General features: G+C 42.4%; 1 protein-coding gene across 8 annotated transcripts in view; it reads right to left on the bottom strand.

Moving 5' to 3' along the window:
* The window catches only part of RASAL2 (RAS protein activator like 2), a 280,988-nt gene that overhangs the window by 18,643 nt on the left and 243,135 nt on the right, over nt 1-19,210 (bottom strand). For all 8 annotated transcript variants that reach the window (XM_060232488.1, XM_060232486.1, XM_060232492.1 and 5 more), the window contains 5 exons: nt 18,274-18,427; nt 10,266-10,364; nt 8,265-8,819; nt 5,609-5,753; nt 1,646-1,790 (listed from right to left, as the gene is read on the bottom strand). In XM_060232488.1, coding sequence (XP_060088471.1) covers nt 1,646-1,790; nt 5,609-5,753; nt 8,265-8,819; nt 10,266-10,364; nt 18,274-18,427 — 1,098 coding nt within the window. The remainder of the gene's footprint in view (nt 1-1,645; nt 1,791-5,608; nt 5,754-8,264; nt 8,820-10,265; nt 10,365-18,273; nt 18,428-19,210) is intronic.

Genomic DNA, 19,210 nt, shown 5'->3' with positions numbered 1-19,210 from the left:
TCTGAATATAGAATAAAGTTCTGGTTTTAATAAAAATGTTCAGTTAATTTTCAAGATTTTTCTTCCCCTTGGTTCTTCTCATCCCCAATGCTCCTTATAGTTACTTGAAACATCATATATACATGGCATACTTGTCTGAGCCACATATATTTATTTTGTTTGTGTGCATGCAGAATGTCAAATAATGACAAAGGGGAGAATGCATGTTATACTTTCCCCTCCGTTACTGACAATCCTAGGCCACTGCTTGGATGTTGCGGTCAGCTGGCATATAAGGAAGGACCTGAAGTTGAATTCAGATGAAACAGAGGTAATGCTAGTGGGAAAATAATTTGGATGAAACTGTGTTACCAGCTCTGCAGTAGCCCTGTTTTTTACAGATTGCACAAAGAGCTTGGGAGATACTTTTAAACCCAGTGTTGCTAACAAACAGGTGTTTTACTAAAACAATAAAACACCATCTTGTAATTACACCTGGATGGCTTGGAGATTATTTCTGTCTCCTAGATCCTAGAATCAGCTGATTGGGCTGCACTGATCTATGCTACTGTATCTGAAGGGTGGATTATTACAATCCACCAAGGAAATACATCTGAAAGAACAACTTCAGCTAAGTTATTGGTTTCACTTGGCAAAAATGTCACTAACCACACACTGATGTACTGAAGCCTTTAAAAAGGTAGCTTTTTTCTTGACTTCAACAAATATATAATAAAAAGAACAAAAGCAAATGGAACACAGAAGCCTTAAAAAGAGGAGCAATGAGAAAAATCAGAATATGCATCAAGTATCATTGTTTTTCCTTTGAGGTTGGGCACCTTCTAAGTTCTGCGATTCAGGCCAAAAATTATAGACTATCCTTTGGAATCTCATCCTTTTAGTGTCCCTCAAGTGCAGCACTTTGCCTTTTTCCTTTGGGATCACATGCTCATTCATTTATATGGGAAGACTGAAAATTGCCACATCCTTCCACCTGTGCAGCCAGAATTCAGGTTCTGTTTCACCAATCTAGAGGCATCTGTCTCTATATACGAACTGTTTGATTTCAATGTATCTGAGGAAGTGTGCATGCACACAAAGGCACATACCTTGAATAAAACTTCGCCTGCCTTAAGGGTGCCACCGGACTCTAACTTTATTCTGTTTCTTGGCCACATTGCAGCATGATGAGGATATACAGCCCAGAAACTGGCTTTCTTGTCTACCTGATTGGTTAGGCTTGTTAGATCCTTGGCCAAACAATAAGTTCTGAATTTCCTTGTGCAATCGATTTGGTACAGGAAACCCATTTTTCTTCCTTCATCAATGGACAAAATTTATCTAGTCAGCTTAGTTCTCCTTTCATAAATCCAATCAGAGGTCTGGCTACAAACTACAGTTCCATCTGTCCTCTAAAGTTAGCCCATCTCAATTCAATTAGCTTGTACTGATGCTCATCAGACACAATTCACTGAGATGTGAATTAATTTCACTTGTGCAGAGTATTTGGGTGGATTGCACCTGTGGAATCGGGTAAAATGAATGTACTGGTGGAAATGTTCCTTGTTTTATTAAAGAAAGGGGAAGGGCAATTTTGCCTTCCTCAGAGAAACACTTCCAACGCACAACCCACCATTTGAGGCATAACCTCTCCCCCTCCACTCACCAATAGGAGTTGATGATTTTGCAGAAGGCCAACTCGCAACACATTTTGAGGTTGGCCTGGTTATCAGCCAGCTCGCTGGGCGAACTTTTGCTAGGATCCACTTCGCAGTTCTCGTCCGACTCATACAGCGCCTTGATAAATTCACCTTAAGTTGGGCAAAAAGACAGAGGCAAATCAGAAGAAAGTCTTGTTGGCATGTTGCTGCAGTCTCAGTCTTCCTGGACATCTGCAATCATTTCGCAGTATCATATGACAGCACTACCATATCCTCATATTGACTTGAGGCCCAAGGCTGACCAAGGCAAGCCAAATCATTAATGCTTGCCAAGATCTGCTTCAACAAAGGAAGCAACAATCTCATCTCCCTGGCCAGTAATGAAGATAACCAGTTACACAATGCTCCATTTGGGTGGAGAATCTTCCCTTGCCCATTCCTTTGCGACAGAGGCTGGTGCTGAGCAACAGTCCCCTTGTCAACCCCTCCCATATCATCCCCTGCACATTGCTGCTTCTAGGAACTGATCTAGGAGCATATCAATAACAGAGGGGGGTCAGCTGGAAGCAGAGTAGGTCTGCTACCCAGGGCCTCGCTGTTCTTACTTCAGGAAGTAGTGGAAGAAAAACAGGGGACAAATATGACATTGTGAGGTTGCGATGGTGTTTGCTTCTGGGTTTGCACTGGAGCTGATGCGGCATCATTGGTACAATCCCATTTGCTGCACAATTCCGTCTCCCCATCTCCTAGAGCAAAGTGTCCAGCTATTGGGAATTTTCTCTGAAGCGTTCACATGTAGCAGAAATTTCTCAACTGCTCCTTACACAGGCATGTTTCGGTTAGCACAGAATTGCTTCTGAAACTGTGCATACTTTTCACTTAATTAGCCAGCCTCAGAAATAGTGCCACTCTAAGCAGACATATAACCTTCTAAAACCATTGGTTGTTGCTCTTATGCAATTAATTTGGTGTGCAGAAAAATCTGATGAGTGCTTTGAGAACATGAGCAAGTTTCTAGGTTTCAGAAGATCTGAGTACAATCTTGGCAATTTCTCCTGAACAGAAAACCCAGATCCTGAAATTTCCAGGAGATGGAGGCTGATTAACATTTGTGATGCATTGCCCTCAACAAGAGGTTCCCTAGTGCAGCAATTTAAGAGAACTATTCACAGGAATGGAGAGCTTGAGTGACAGACTGCTCCTTCCCGTCTTACTCTAAGGAGAACTATATGATTAGCTGAGGGCATCTTTTTTTTTTTTTTAAGTTTTTCAGCCAGTTGGTCTTTGGTAAGTCTGACAGTCAGTCAGTCAGCTTCTGACAGAATCTGTTGGAGTCAGTGAGTCTGACACAGACTTCAGACAGGTTTACCTTTGGAGTGAAAGGAAACGACTCCCTGCCTTAACTGTTCTCTATCAATTCTGAGGAGGAATTCAATATCAGAACAGAACATTTACAAGTCAGCCTAAACTGAAGTCCATTTTACACAGACACCAGAACTGGGACTGAGTTTGTGGCAAGGGCGAAACTCTCATTCAGGCCAAAAGAAAAGAGTTATATCTTCTGAGGAGAGGAAGAATAATTCTTGCCCAGTTACTCAGGGGGTTTGGCTCTGAGGAGACCCCTGGTCTGTCGTGAAGGGAATTGGATTTAGACCCCTTGAGATACTGAAGCTGTGGTTTCCAAAAGGGGAAGAGTTTCGGTACACAAATAAAGATACAGTCTCCAGGAAACCTGAAGAGTGATAGGAAACCATATGAAGAAGCATTGTAACTGTAACTAAAATACTCAAACGCCTCTCACTGTTAAGATCCAAGAATACATGAAAATAAGCTTCAACACTATTGATTGTTAAAAGCAGTATAATCTGTATTAACAATGATTTTTACTGCAGCATTTCCAACCCTGACTGCACCTATTCATTCCCTTCCTGTTAAATATAATCATCATTTCTCTTTGGATGTTTTAACTACTCAAGTGGCATCTGAAAGGGAAAAACAAGAGGGCTCCTGCTTATCTCATCAAGTTCCTGGGCTGGGCTAAAAGACAAATTAGATCTTCATGGTGGGGTGGGACAGACAGACTTTTAAAACAATAACCAAGCCCACACTACTTGGAGTTGATCAGTCATAGTCTGGAACTAATTTTTGGCGGGAAAATCTACTTGATAGTGGGGAAGCGTCCGGGGGTCCATCATAGCATCTTATATCACAAGTCATTTTCCCATCTCTGTGCCCCACTCCCTCTCTCTTCCCCACCCTAACCACCACATTTAAGTTCAAAACTACTGTTGCAGCTTGACAAAATATGTCCAAAAAGTACACATTTTGTGAAAATTTCAATTGTGCTGCCAACAACTTGCAAATAATATTTGAACACTTACTTTGGATTCTTCAAATCAGAAGTCCAAGTTCTCTGTCTTTGTTTTGAACTGTAATGTTTGGCCCAAACTGGCTCCCAACTTACAGAGCATAAATAATGGAAAGTCTTCAGTGGCAACTGAATCTACTCTGTAGGATCATTTACGCTATAACCTAATCATGGCTTTTGATCTTATTGGGATTATTCTTAATCAAACGCTTACTTGCGATGAACTGCCTTCTGCTCAACAGAGAACTTTACTGCTGAAATCAGGTAATTAAAGTAACAAAGAAACATTCTGAGAACATGAAATAAAGTAATTGGGAACGTTACTAGAATAACTACTAGAAGAAGCAATAAAGAAAAAAATATTCGAAAGAAGCAATAAAGAAAAAACACATGTAATTCAACAGAGCAGATGGAAAAGGTACAATAAAATACAACTGAATAAAATGTGATACATGCCACGTTGGCTTTATTTCCAAAGCCTCCATGGTTGGTATTGCTGCCTTCCATTTATGGACTGTCTTTTCAGCAGAACTGATCAAATTCATGAAACACTAGGTTGTGTTCTTTTAATGGGCTGTGATTCCATGATGTGTGACGTCTCAAGCTCTACCCTTGGAGTCACCACTTAGGATAGTGGTTTTCAGCCTGCTCAGACCCAGGATGTACTTTTAACACCTAAGCAGGGGCATGGGACCCAGTGAGGTGCAAACACATTACAGAACTCATGTAACATCAGAGCCATTTGACTGGAGGAGAAGGAGCCAGAGCTGTAACCACACCACTGGCCAGGAGAGTCCATGTTTCAAGCATGTATAGAGCATTAGAGGACTGATTGGTAGCACAATGGGAGCTGGATAAGGCCAGGCTGGAAGTAAAAGAAGCCAAGGGAGAGGCTGTGTATGCGGACACTGAAACTTTTTCAACACCAGAATATATTCTAAATGGATAGTTTATATATCATCCTCTAAGAACAAAGCTGTGAGTGTGATTTATAAAACCAGGAGCCACTAAAATCGATAGGAGTCAGGGTGAGGCTTATGGATTTCATTAAGGGACTCCCCCCCACCCACAAACAACCAGCTTCTAAGGAGAGTTACTATTAAGGGAAGGAAGTCTCACTTTAGGCTCCATCCACACAACCTGTGAAATCTGACATTATTGGAGCAGCACTGGCAGAATGCCCACTGTAGCTTTCTCTGGCAGTAATATAACACTGGAAGCAGCTTTTTTTGTTCATTTGTTTTTGGCTGTCAAGTCACAACTGACTTATGATGACCTCATAGGGTTTCCAAGGCAAAAGACATCCAGAGGTGGTTTCCCATTGTCTGCCTCTGTGTAATGATCTTGGATTTCTTTGGTGCTCTTCCATCCAAATACTAACCAGGGCTGACTCTGCTTAGCTTCACTAGATTTGATGAAATGGACTAGCCTGAGCTATCTGGGTCTGGGGAAGCAGCTGATGAACAGACACAAATGCTGTGTCAGTGGATGAACCAAGCTGGAATTAAAAAGAATGTCTGTGAACCCACTGTGCAGATATGCTTTCTAATTTCTGCAAAAGTCACCCAGAACAAGAAAGGAGAGGCCAGCACTGCCATACCAAGGGCATCCTGCAGGTACTTCTGTCCAACCAGCTTGAGATATTCCTCAATGGCTTTGGTGGCAAGTGTGTTCTCCCTGAAGATCAGCACATCGTGCTCCCCACAGCGATCCACCTCAGACATCACCAGATCAGTCAAAAAGTCCTGAAGGGGAAAAGTTAGGTAGGAAGAGAAGATATTTCAACCAAAAAGAAATATTGTACAGCGTCAGGCAGTAGGATGATCAGGAGACGCTTCAGTCAGCAACAACAAACCCCAGAAGAAAAATTAGAAGCAAACAGTGCCTGGTGCAAAAGAAACACAACAGATCTAAGGAACAAGACACACTTTTGTTTCAGATCCTGATGACACTTTTTTAATAGGTTTGGTAGATAACCAGCTTATTCTTTCTCTAGCAACAACAAAAAAATAAGCCACACTGCCAGGATTTCTGATATTACGCTGGTACATATGTTCAACTAGCAGAGCCATAATACATGTCCTCAGTCACTAAAATGCTGGCTTGGAAAGCACAACACAGAGCAGCAGTTGGAAAGGACATCTCTCTTTCTCTGTGTTCTCCCCATTTATTTATTTAGACCCTTCTCTTCTTTGCAGTGGGGACACAAAGCAGCTTGCAACATGTTTGTCTCTTCCTCCAGTTTACTGTCACAAGACAACTACAACCCTGTGAAGTAGGTTAGACTGAGAGAGAAGTCTGCCAAAGGTCACTCAGTAAGCATCTGCAGCAAAGCTAGGATCTGAAATCTCGTCTACCATATCCCAGAGCTGGGGTCCTCAACTTTTTTGAGCCTGTCGGCACCTTTGGAATTCTGACACAGAATGGTGGGTGCAATCACAAAATGGCCACAGTGGGAGGCAGTCCACAAAATGGCCACTGTGGGAGCTGAAGCCAACCATACACACAGAGGAAGCCCAAGTGCAGGGGACAAGAGAAGTAAATTTTAAAAATACACTGGGAAAGAGGAGTCAGAGAGAGAATAAATCTAACACTATAGCACTGAATTTATTCTCTCTGATTCCTCTTTCCCAGTGGCAGCTGTCCGTGAAATGCTATTTTAATTGGCACAGTTAATCATTTCTCTAATGGGCCATCAAAAATCCTACTGGGCAGAAACCCACCTAGCCCAACCCATTTTCTAAAAACACTCAGCAGACTCCCAGAAAAATATTGGCAGGCGCAATGGTATGTATGTTCAACTAACAGAACCGTAATACGTGTCCTCAGTCACTAAAACGCTTGCTTGGAAAACAGAACACAGAGCAGCAGTTGGAAAGGACGTTGGAATCCCCTGTCCTAGATTGCCAACTTTAACAGTACACCATGCTGGTTCTCAGTCAGCACATAGAGGAGAACTCCCTGGATAATAATGCTTATAACCCTGAGCCACTGGCAAAGGACAGAGCCTACCTATTAAAAGTGTTGCTGTCAGCAATACAACTTGACACATACAGCTGAAATGGTCTGCTTCAGTGAGAACACTTCCCTGAGATGTTATAGATGAATATAACACAAAAAGTACAAGCTATTAATCAGAAAAAAGCAACGGTCCAAGTAATTCCAATCCTGTATGGTCAGCAAAATACCCTATCTAGTGATAGCACATGATTGTTTTTATAGAAAAGTGGTTTTCAAATGTGTTCAGGGGAAGCTTTTCCGAAGCACCTCAAGGACTCCTCAGTGAGAAAGTAAGCAGTGGTGAATGCACTTCCTCACAACTACTCAGTTTTCCTTCCAATGTGTACCATGGAGGGGCACTGGAGACATTCTATGGTATACTCTCAGGTTCATGCAGAACAACAACAAAAACCAACAAGTCTGCTAAGTGATCCGTGGGCGCTGCTTCCAGCACCCTGTAACTTCTCACAGAATACCCTTGATTATTGAGGGGTTCCTGAAGAGACCAGTAAATGTAGAAATAATTCTTTGAAGGCAATGTGCTTGAAAACCAGGCATGTAGAATAAACTCATTTGCCCTGTCCATCACTCGGGGGTTGTCAACTTCTTAAAAGCATCATAAAGCTACTTCCATCGGGGAGAAACAGGTTTTGAGCACAGCCACAAACACCATAGATCTGCACATTCTTCTCTCTACAAGCAAAACCTAGATTCTCAGAAATGTCTCTCTCAGTAGCTGTTTATCAGAAGACAGAGAAGCAAAGGTATTTATAGCAAGCAATCTAGATTTAGTAAAGACCCAGAAGGAAGAAGGAAAGGAAACTGATCCTCAGGAGGTGATACTGAACCTTGCTCTACCATAAACTCTCTCACAGGATGGCCTTCAGCAAGTCACTGGTTTCTGGCTAAGTCATCTCGCAGGGTTAACGCCACATACATTACCCCTACTCTCAAACTGTGGTTTACAAATGGCCCAAATAACCAGGGCTAGCTATATACTATATTCATATAATGAGCACTTTAACTAACCGTTTTTATAACAGTAGATGCTTATCCAAGCAGATGCCTTTGCATACTCATACTTTTTTCCCCATTTTACAAATTATACATTAAATTAATGTTCTTTTAACCCATGCCTTTTGTACGATTTCTTTGGCATCTGTAGACAAGGATTCTCATTAACAACACCACAGTGAGAACCCAACCTCCATAATCTCCCAGCAGTGTGCCAATTCAGGAGTAACACTTGTGCTTACCTTGGCTCTGCCAGTGCTCTGAAGAATGTGCACCAAAGCGCAGGCCATTTCCTCTTTGTTCCGAACACTGATCACTGGCTCCAGCACAGTGCACAACAAAGTGTAATTGTTAGTGACAAATTCAGCAAACTCCTTGTATTGCTCCATGGGCAGGATGATGATGGTCTGGTATCGAGATTTGATCCGGATGGAAGGCCCTCCGGACTTGCCTTTATTGGGAGTAGGTGTGCTGATGGGGTACCACTTTTCCACAAATTGGCGGCCAGTCACGCTGGCCACAGGGATGTTGACTAGACCAACGTAGTTGTTTTTGTCCTTTTTCTTTTTCTTCTCAACATCCTTGTAGATATGGACAGTGATGCTGAGTATCGATGGAAGTCCTGAGAATTCAAAGTGCTCCCCCCAGAAGATATTGTCAGCTCTTGTTTTTCTTGTAGTGCGGGCAAATAAAGTATCGTCCAGGCACAATTCACAAAAGTACTTCTTCTTGGGGGCCAAATCCTTGGCTTCAATGATCCAAAGACGCAGTATATTCTCAGCTCGAAGGCAGTTATCCTGAGGAGAAAACCATTTAGTTTGGCTTAGCAGTGCTGGTCAGGCAATATAAGATTCTTTGTAATAACAAAATTCCTATCATACAATTATCCTTTTTTCTATGGAACTTTGATTTTTTTTTGGTTACATAATACTATAACTACAAGTCCTGGCCCCACTGATGATAATGAAAAGCAGTCCAATGAGAAAAGAGGGAATCTCTTGAATATCAGGAGGAATGTATGCAGAAAAGAGGAGCAAAAATCCCCAAACTCTGCATTTTACATCATGCTCCCAACAACCACCTCATCCATGTGAGGTTCCATGTAGATGGTAAACATCATGGGACACAAAATGGTACCCAACAAAACTATTTGCATGGGGAGGAACAGTAATTTGTCAGCACCACCTGCTGGAATTATCCTGAGGAAGGAATGGAGTCATTGTAAACAGGGCTGGATTAACAATTAGGCCAAGTAGGCACTGGCCTAAGAGCCCCCACACCTTTAGGGGCCCCAGGCTGGCTCCCCCCCATTCCCCCCCTGCTTGCAGCCCTTCCAGCCTGCACGCGCAGCCAGCAACTGAGCTGCTCTTTGCCCAATTTGCCTAGTATGGCTGATGCTGGCATCATCACCAAGTTTGCCTCTCTCTGCCTCTCCTCTGCAGTTTTGCCAAAGGGACTTTTGAGAAGGTGCCTGCAGGCTGCAGCAGGGGCTGCAGGTGGTGGGATGGCTGCTTCAACTCTGAGATAATTGTGAGGTCCCACCACCTGATATTTTGACTGCCTAGGGGTCTCCACAGGGTTTAATCTGGCCCTGATCGCAAAACAGCATCTCCTATTCCCAACTCAGCCAAGAATTCCTGCCTGTCAGTTTCCTGAAGGCCACTGAGATAGTCAGGAGAATGAACAGGGTCACACTGCCTCTCTCTATTTAGATGGTCAGGGTGATTAAGGACATTTCTAACATTGAAATGCATCCAGCCAGCAGAGGGCAAGATAAACCTTTATTATTGATAAAATAGGAGGATTAGTAAAGGGCCACTAATGGAATAACTGACTCACTTTGATAAAGCTCTAATTTAAGAATATTATTATTTTTTGAAATGCATAGGCTAAAATTCAAATACAATAAGCATCTGCTTGTCGGTCAATGGGACTCTTTGTTAAGATGAAAAAGTTCAAAAGTAATCTGCACAAGCTCATTTCCCAGTAAAACAATGATATGGGTGACAAAAGCCCATGTTTTAAAAGGTTAATCTATTAAACTTTCATATAAAGTTGAACAGAATATCATTTGGTTCCATTAAGCAGTTTTCCTCCTGGGTTGGCTATACTGATGCCATCAACCTAATTAAATGTGTGGACTTGTCTGGGGAAGAGTTTGATATATCACTGATCAAAAACGCAATTACTCAGGGTACATTTTGCCACTGGATATTTTCCTGGAACTTCCCCTTGTATAGTACCTTGTTAGGCTGAACTGCTCTTCGTAGGTTTTCCATCCACTTGTCTCTTTCAGCAGCAGAAGAACAGCTGAAGCATTTACTGCCACTAGAGTAAGTTACCTATGACATGTTAACAAAAAGTTAAGATCCACACAGGGTGCATAAGCCAGGAATAAGCATGGTACCCTGAATATCTCACAACAAGAATTCTAAATTACTCATCAGTATTAAACAAGACAAACTGAGAACATACGTAACAGTGCAATCCTCAACCCCTCTCTTACAAAGAACAGGGGGAATAGATGAAGACCAGGGAGGAGCACATTCTTTTAGTTTCACGGTGAACTCCACTCTGGTTTTCTTCTTGCAAGAAAGGAAAATTTCAGGACACTAATCATGGATTTTGCACAAAGAATTTTTTTTTCTTTATCATTTGCAAATACATTAAAAGTAGTGAAGCTGAAAGAAAATAAAAATATTTTTTTGTGTATCTACTTGTGCAACAGAACAACAACATTCCTATGCAAAAAACAAACAAAGAGCCCCTTCAAAAGTAATCCCCTTTGTGTGCCAAATTTTAAAACATTTTAGCACTTCACAGAAAGGGCTAGCATTAAAGAGACTAGTAGGAGTGCAGTTGCAGCTTTCTAAAACAAACCTTCAAAATTAGCCATACAGAGATTAGTCATGGAGGGCTTTAATTTTTGCTTGATTTTGAGGGTGCACTCTGGAAATACAACTATGGATTTCAACACTGACTTCTGATCTGGCCTAAAATCTGTGGAGAAATTCAGCAGAGGACAGGATAAGGTTGCCAGCTCTGGAGATTTTGATGGTGAAGCCTGGAGAGGGTGGGTTCTGGGGAGGAGAGGGACTTCAGCAGGGTAGAATGCCACAGTATCCACCCTCCAAAGCCATTTTCTCCAGGGAAACCAATCTCTAGTATCTAAAGATTAATTGTAATAGAGGGAGGTCTCCAGTTCCCATCAGGAGGATGGCAACCCTAGTACAGGAGGATTGTATAACCATTCCTAATGGAGACTAGAAAGTGGTGAGCAGTAAACAGCAGGATACAGGACACTCAAATAACACACCTCAAACTCTTGAAACTCTGCACATTTTACTTCTTCCTCCCTGTACGGTTTTGAGACTTCACAGAACAGGGCCCCTGTAAAGCCTGGTCTAACTGATACATGAAATTGTATGCTTTTATGTGACACATTTGTTCATTACACAGTGTTTCAAGATGCTAGGTAGGCACCATAGGAATTCACCTGAAGAATTCTGTGACGATTTGACAGGATTTTTAAAGGCCTGTGGTATTTTTCATGTTGTATTATGCTCACAGAGTAGGATTCCCAACCTCCTGCTGGGGGTGGGGTTTTCCCAGTCTTAGGGTCTCCAACCCACTGGCATAGGAATGGCTGGTAGGGGGAGCCCACCCCGAAGAGCTCTGATGGTACCCTCTGTGATTACATCACCCAGAAGTGGCATAATCACACCACGTGTATTGCACAGGGATGTGCTAGCATTTTGGTAAAAAACTCTACAGCACCATAGAGTTTCACACCAAAATGCTAGGGTGTCCCAGCGTGATTATGTCACTTCCAGGTGACATAATCATGCCATGCATGAAAAGCGCATATGAGGGAGCTCCCCTGCCGGCAGCCAGGTAGGACCTGGCAACCCTATCACGGAGGTAACAAGGCATTTAATAATGTATTCTATCTACAGGCCACTATGTTTTGATTCTGAACTGCCTAGCTGCATATGTTTTTATGGTTTCATTCTTTAAAGCACAAGGTGTTAGATACAGCTTCTAAACTTGCCTTAGACTCATTGGATATTTGGAGTTTTAGGTGGGAACACCATCCCCCAGCAGAAACACAGGGAAAACCCCTTTACATTATGCAATACATACTATCATTTAACAATTGACACTTGTGGTAAATATGCCAGACATCACGTTACCAACTAGGAATGCGATAAATGTAACAACTGAGATCAGTTTTTGCCCAAAGGGAACAAAAATACTAGAATTATGCTTAGGAGAAGAGGAATTTTTTTTTACATTTTCAAAATGATAGATCATGCACCAGACAACAACAGAAAAAGAAACAGTTTAGGATACAGAAACCTGCCAAGAAACAGAAATCTAATGTTAGAGAGGAAATAATACAATGTAGAAGATGAAAGTACAAATCTAAAAGTAAAACTACATCCAATATGAGGGTTACAGAACTCAGGGATGGCTCAGCTTGTCCCAGAGAAGAATAATGACCAAATCTGGATTTCTGTTCTAGTGTTTATCTGAGAACCTTCTCCCTTTTAACATTCTCAAGAGATGAGAACAAGGCAGTTGTTTCGCTTATCATGACAGAGGAACATTTTCCCTATTGCTTGGATATTCTAAAATAGGAAGTCTGAGGAGCAGAATTAAGTGACCATTTCAGCTTCCAGGTATGAAACACTAGCTATTGACTGCTTTCTTTTCCCATCTACTTCACACACTGTGGAGCAGGCTGACCAAGGTGTGAACTGATTATATTCACTCGACACTGATGGAAGCAAACTAATGGAGTGCTGATGTGAATTGTGTAATAATAATTCCGGAGTGCTTCTTCTGAAGAAATCAAATTGCCAGTGTAATCTCTAAGGCAAGAAACAGCAGATCTTTACTTCTGTGGCTGAACTGTAAGGTTTTGTTTTGTATTTTTTGTGCCTTTAACTTTCAAAAACTTCCACACAGCAGCTATGGATTGGCTGACTATAGATATTTCCTCTCTCTTTTTTTATTTATTTAGATTTATTTTCTGCCCTTCCTGTGAACAGGCTCAGGGCAGGTTACATCAATACATTAAAACAATTTTAAAATTTACAATAAATATCAGATAAAAACAAGTTAAAACGATTTAAATTAACAATATATCTCTCATGGGTTGGCATTGTGCTGGTTGTAGTATTAATGCCTTGATCTGGAAATGGCTGGACCATAACTGAGCAATGTAATTTTTGACGGTATTCTAGTACCTGAGGGATGCCAACTGGTAGATGCACAGGGATGCCAACTGGTAGATGCCCACCGCCTCACCTAGAGGCCTGGTGGAACAGCTCTGCTTTACAGGCTCTGCAGAACTGTAACAGAACTGTCAGACGGAAGCATGTTCCACCAGGCTGGGGCCAGAGCAGAGAAAGCCGTGCTCTTGGTTGAGGCTAAGTGAACGTCTCTTGGGCTGGGGACAACCAGCAGATGATGGCACACTGGGCTCTCTGGGGCATGTATAGAGAGAGGCTGAATGGCTCCTCAAGTCTGGAAAACGTGAGATTCGAAGGATGCCTGCCAAACATCTCCAGGCTTGTCTTGCAGGGGGGATAGAATGACTCCATTTTCCAAATTAGCAACATAGTTCAACTTGAGCTTTGATTTAGCACAACAAAAGGAAAGAATCAGCTAAGTGGACAGACAGCTACGGGTCATTTAAAGTTCCAGGCTGAACAGCTCCTTCAGGTTCTGAAAATGTGAGATTCAAAGGTTGCCTGCAGACTTGTCCTGTCTTGTCTTGCACGGGTATAAAATGACCCCATTTCCGAAACTGCAATACGGTTCAGTTTGAGCTTTTCCATGTGGGTAAAAGCACAAGGGAAGCTTTGATGGAGCATAAAACTCCCGGCTACTGTGTTATATACACAACAATTCAGTTTGCAAAGACTGGTTTCCCTTGGGGTCATTTCAACTCCCAATCCCAAAAGTGATTTTATTCCCCAAACCCAAAAGTGTGATACTTTCCTCACAATCTATAGATATAAATTATAGAGAGAAATTTTAGTTTTCACTGTTTGCTCCATCACAGTCAGCAGGTGTGCTGCTGCATTTTGCACCAGCTGGGGTTTCCAGATCAACCTCAAGGGCAAACCTGTGTACAGCAAGTTGCAGTCATCCAGTCTGGAAGTGACCACTGCATGGGTCACTGTAGCCAAGTCCTGGGGGCAGAGATAGGGGATCAGCAGCCTGATCTGCCAAAGATGATAAAAAGCAGACCTGGCAACTGTAGGGACCTGAGCCTCCATAAAGAGGATCTCTCGCTTTCACTTCAGGGCTTCTCATAGAGGCTTCAAGCCAGTCTGGATGCTCCTTCTCAGATCTTTGGTACGTATGCTGGAAGCTCATCTCTCATGTACTGAGTGGGGATGATCCAGGACTTTCTGGTTCTAAGTCTTATGAGCCTATTTGCTGTGGCGTGATTGGGTGTTTCAAGGTGTTTTGCTTCACAGGTCTTTCTAGATGGTGAAAGGGAGTTTGACGTGCTCCCCGTCAGAGGGTAACTGCAGCCCTTTTCTCATATTCTCCTCAAATGCGGAATTATCTTCTCTGAGCTATAAACTGTTGCATTCAAGCACGTTTCTGCTGGATGTTTTAGTTGTTTGCGCTATCAAATGTGTTATTTCCATCGATGGTTGTACACCTATCACGGATGGAGGGCACCTTGGGCTAGGCAACCAGGGTTGCCCTCTCCAGAATGCAGAACCTAAAGAACTGTACAAGAAAAATCATGGGAACGAAGATGGGGAAGGAAAGGAAGAATGAACCTGACATGAACAATCCTCTGAAGAAGGGATGGCTTGAAGCATCCATAGAGAACCTCAGAAGAAGAGGTTCTGAAGCATCTAATGTCCTTGACTGGTTTGAAGCATCTATGAAAAAACTGAAACAGCCAAACAGAACTCAAAGGAAGCATCCAGAATAAAACTTCCCAAAGGAATATTCAAAGTTGAACTTGTGGATCTTCTAACAAAAATCTGTAATCTTTCATTGAAATCTGCCTCTGTTTCTGAGGACTGGAAGGTAGCAAATGTCACCCCCATCTTTAAAAAGGGTTCCAGAGGAGATCCAGGAAATTACAGGCCAGTCAGTCTGACTTCAATACCGGGAAAGTTGGTAGAAACCATTATCAAGGACAGAATGAGTAGGCACATTGATGAACACAGGTTATTGAGGAAGACTCAGCATGGGTTCTGTAAGGGAAGATCTTGCCTCACTAACCTGTTACATTTCTTTGAGGGGGTAAACAAACTTGTGGACAAAGGAGACCCGATAGATGTTGTTTACCTTGACTTCCAGAAAGCTTTTGATAAAGTTCCTCATCAAAGGCTCCTTAGAAAGCTTGAGAGTCATGGAGTAAAAGGACAGGTCCTCTTGTGGATCAAAAACTGGCTGAGTAATAGGAAGCAGAGAGTGAGTATAAATGGGCAGTCTTCGCAGTGGAGGACGGTAAGCAGTGGGGTGCCGCAGGGCTCGGTACTGGGTCCCATGCTCTTTAACTTGTTCATAAATGATTTAGAGTTGGGAGTGAGCAGTGAAGTGGCCAAATTTGCGGATGACACTAAATTGTTCAGGGTGGTGAGAACCAGAGAGGATTGTGAGGAACTCCAAAGGGATCTGTTGAGGCTGGGTGAGTGGGCGTCAACGTGGCAGATGCGGTTCAATGTGGCCAAGTGTAAAGTAATGCACATTGGGGCCAAGAATCCCAGCTACAAATACAAGTTGATGGGGTGTGAACTGGCAGAGACTGACCAAGAGAGAGATCTTGGGGTCGTGGTAGATAATTCACTGAAAATGTCAAGGCAGTGTGCGTTTGCAATAAAAAAGGCCAACGCCATGCTGGGAATTATTAGGAAGGGAATTGAAAACAAATCAGCCAGTATCATAATGCCCCTGTATAAATCGATGGTGCGGTCTCATTTGGAGTACTGTGTGCAGTTCTTGTCGCCGCACCTCAAAAAGGATATTATAGCATTGGAGAAAGTTCAGAAAAGGGCAACTAGAATGATTAAAGGGCTGGAACACCTTCCCTATGAAGAAAGGTTGAAACGCTTAGGGCTCTTTAGCTTGGAGAAACGTCGACTGAGGGGTGACATGATAGAGGTTTACAAGATAATGCATGGGATGGAGAAAGTAGAGAAAGAAGTACTTTTCTCCCTTTCTCACAATACGAGAACTCGTGGGCATTCGATGAAATTGCTGAGCAGACAGGTTAAAACGGATAAAAGGAAGTACTTCTTCACCCAAAGGGTGATTAACATGTGGAATTCACTGCCACAGGAGGTGGTGGCGGCCACAAGCATGGCCACCTTCAAGAGGGGGTTAGATAAAAATATGGAGCAGAGGTCCATCAGTGGCTATTAGCCACAGTGTGTGTGTGTGTGTGTGTATATATATATATATATATATATTTGGCCGCTGTGTGACACAGAATATTGGACTGGATGGGCCATTGGCCTGATCTAACATGGCTTCTCTTATGTTCTTATTCTGATGCTTCCAGAAAAGATGTGAAAGACTGGTTCTGAAATAGCCAAGCTAAATGTGGAAGAATGGCTTCGTGTGTCCATTATTGAAATACAGCAGTTACTAAATCTGAGCATGACAGAACATGAACCATCCATGATAGGTGTGCAACCACCGATGGAAATAACACATTTGACAGAGCAAACAACTGAAACATCCAGCAGAAATGTGCCTGGAAGAAGAAAATTTTGTGTAAAGTAAGACATAAGAATAGCTGTGCTGGATCAGGCAACTGGCTTATCAGTTCCATTACACTGTTCCACAGAATGGTGTAGAGGCTGAAACTTTCTGCTGTTGTTGATCTCCAGAACTGGTATTCAGAGTTTTTGCCTCTGAACATGAAGGATCTGTTTAGAGATCATGACTTATCACTATTAAAAGACCTATCCTCCACACACTTGTTTAAAACCTTGCCCACACCTACACATATCACAACAGGCAACAATGTTGTGCAATATTAAATCTAATATTTCTTCCAAAGAAGTTCTCTCAGTACCAAAGATGCAGGGCACCTCCGCAGCATTTTGCATTGGCCATTGGTGCCTCATACAATCCTGGCTTTTTAAAAAAAACCATTTAATGCACATTGCAAGCTAGCATAGTTACAGAGATGTTTCTGATTATGTAACAACTGACCCTAAATGATCGCATATCAGTCAGCAAGCAAAAAAGAAGAAGCTTGTTTATCTGTTTTTCAGTTAACAAAAGGCAGATTTGTGAAGTTTTCAAGGTCTCTCTACAGCATCACACACTGGAAGCTTGCTTACTTTAAAGAGGACAATCTCCAAAGGAGCAGCTGCCTATGAGAAAGACCTGCCAAGATTACTGTATGAACATATGAAACTGCTTGGTACTGTCTTCTTTTTCCAGCACTTCTCTACACCTGCTACCTGAAATCACTTAAGAGATGGCAAGGATTCATCTAGGACCCTTCTGCATGCTTCTTGGTGGTGGAAGTGGTAGAAGTGCAACTGTGGAATGTGCTCTTACCACAGAGGCTGGTCAGGTTAATTCTCTGGGAACATTTTGGAAGCTTGGTAAGGCACATTTGCCTTCCAGGTTGCTGCCGTTGTAGCTATTTAATTAACAGGCTTTAGAAGCTGTAACGGATTATTTTACATAAATTTGCCATTATTTTATTCTAAGCCTCATTTGGGGTTGAGAAGGAAGATGCAAGTTACACATAAATAAATATTGTCAAGAACATAAATGGTCAGTGGCAAAACATTTGAAAATTATAAGCAAATGAGGTCTACCAAAACATATAAGTCAGCAGCTGGACTGCGGCGTGGAACACATTGCAAATTCATCTGTCAGAGATCAAAACATCTGCACAACCCTGGTACAGTGCTGAAGTGGTATACACCTACACCAACAGAAACTGGCTCACAAACAGATTACACCTCCCATATTTTCTCTTTCTCTCAAGGCATTCATTGTAATCTTCAGTTGGGGTAGCGCCACACAGCTGACAAAATTTCTTCCTGTTGAATGATTGATGCCAATGGCCCCCAGGGCTTTAAAACTGGCTGGTGAATACCTAGTCCACGCCCTTGCTTCAGTACATCTCAATTTGCTCACCTGATTACGAAACCCAGGAAGAATGAGATGAGGAACCAGACCAAGTGGGTTAAGTAATCTGTGTAATTCTTTTCTAAGGAATGAGTTTTTTGTGTGTGTTACCTCAAAGCAGAAATCTTGTCCGAGGATACTGCTATGAAGTGGTTTGACCAAGACTTTCTCTTCGGTGGCGAGATCCAATGTCTCCACAGCACTAGCTGGGCTCAGCAAAGATTCATGGGAACGAGATTCTTTCAGCTTTGGTAAAGGACGGGACCTGTGCAAAGGCAAGAGGAATTACAAATAAGACCCCGGGGAGGGGAGAACAGAGGAGCTGTTCAAGGAAACAGATTTTCCTAAAGCACTGGTGAAGGTTTGCCTCACTTTGATTGCTGGCTTTGGAAATTAGATAGCCCTGACAAATGCCAGACAAGATCCAGCAGATCCAGAAAATCAGAAATATTTTGCTTGTTGGCATTTATGCATTCTTAGTAACTGGCTTTATAAACCTCAATAAAATGAATACATGTATGAACAGCTTTTAAATCAATGCTACCTGCTTTCTCCAGATTCCAAGATTTTAATAACAACCTTGAAGAAGATGAAGAAGAAGATATTGAATTTATATCCCGCCCTCCACTCCGAAGAGTCTCAGAGCGGCTCACAATCTCCTTTACCTTCCTCCCCCACAACAGACACCCTGTGAGGTGGGGTGGGGCTGGAGAGGGCTCTCACAGCAGCTGCCCTTTCAAGGACAACCTCTGCCAGAGCTATGGCTGACCCAATGCCATGCTAGCAGGTGCAAGTGGAGGAGTGGGGAATCAAACCCGGTTCTCCCAGATAAGAGTCCACACACTTAACCACTACACCAAACTGGCTCTCCCTTGCTGCTACAATAATAATAATAATAATAACAACTTTATTTTTATATCCCGCGCTCCCCCGCCGAAGCGGGCTCAGGGCGGCTAACAGACATGGAAATCCCATGATTCATATAAAACAATGTAAACAATTTTAATATATCAGTTGTATAATAAATTAATTTAAAATAGATAAAATA

Source organism: Heteronotia binoei, chromosome 2, assembly GCF_032191835.1.
Source record: "Heteronotia binoei isolate CCM8104 ecotype False Entrance Well chromosome 2, APGP_CSIRO_Hbin_v1, whole genome shotgun sequence".
In the NCBI taxonomy this organism is placed as follows: Eukaryota; Metazoa; Chordata; class Lepidosauria; order Squamata; family Gekkonidae; genus Heteronotia; species Heteronotia binoei.
Note: the sequence above shows the minus strand (reverse complement) of the source record. Positions and strands in the feature narration are given on the sequence as shown.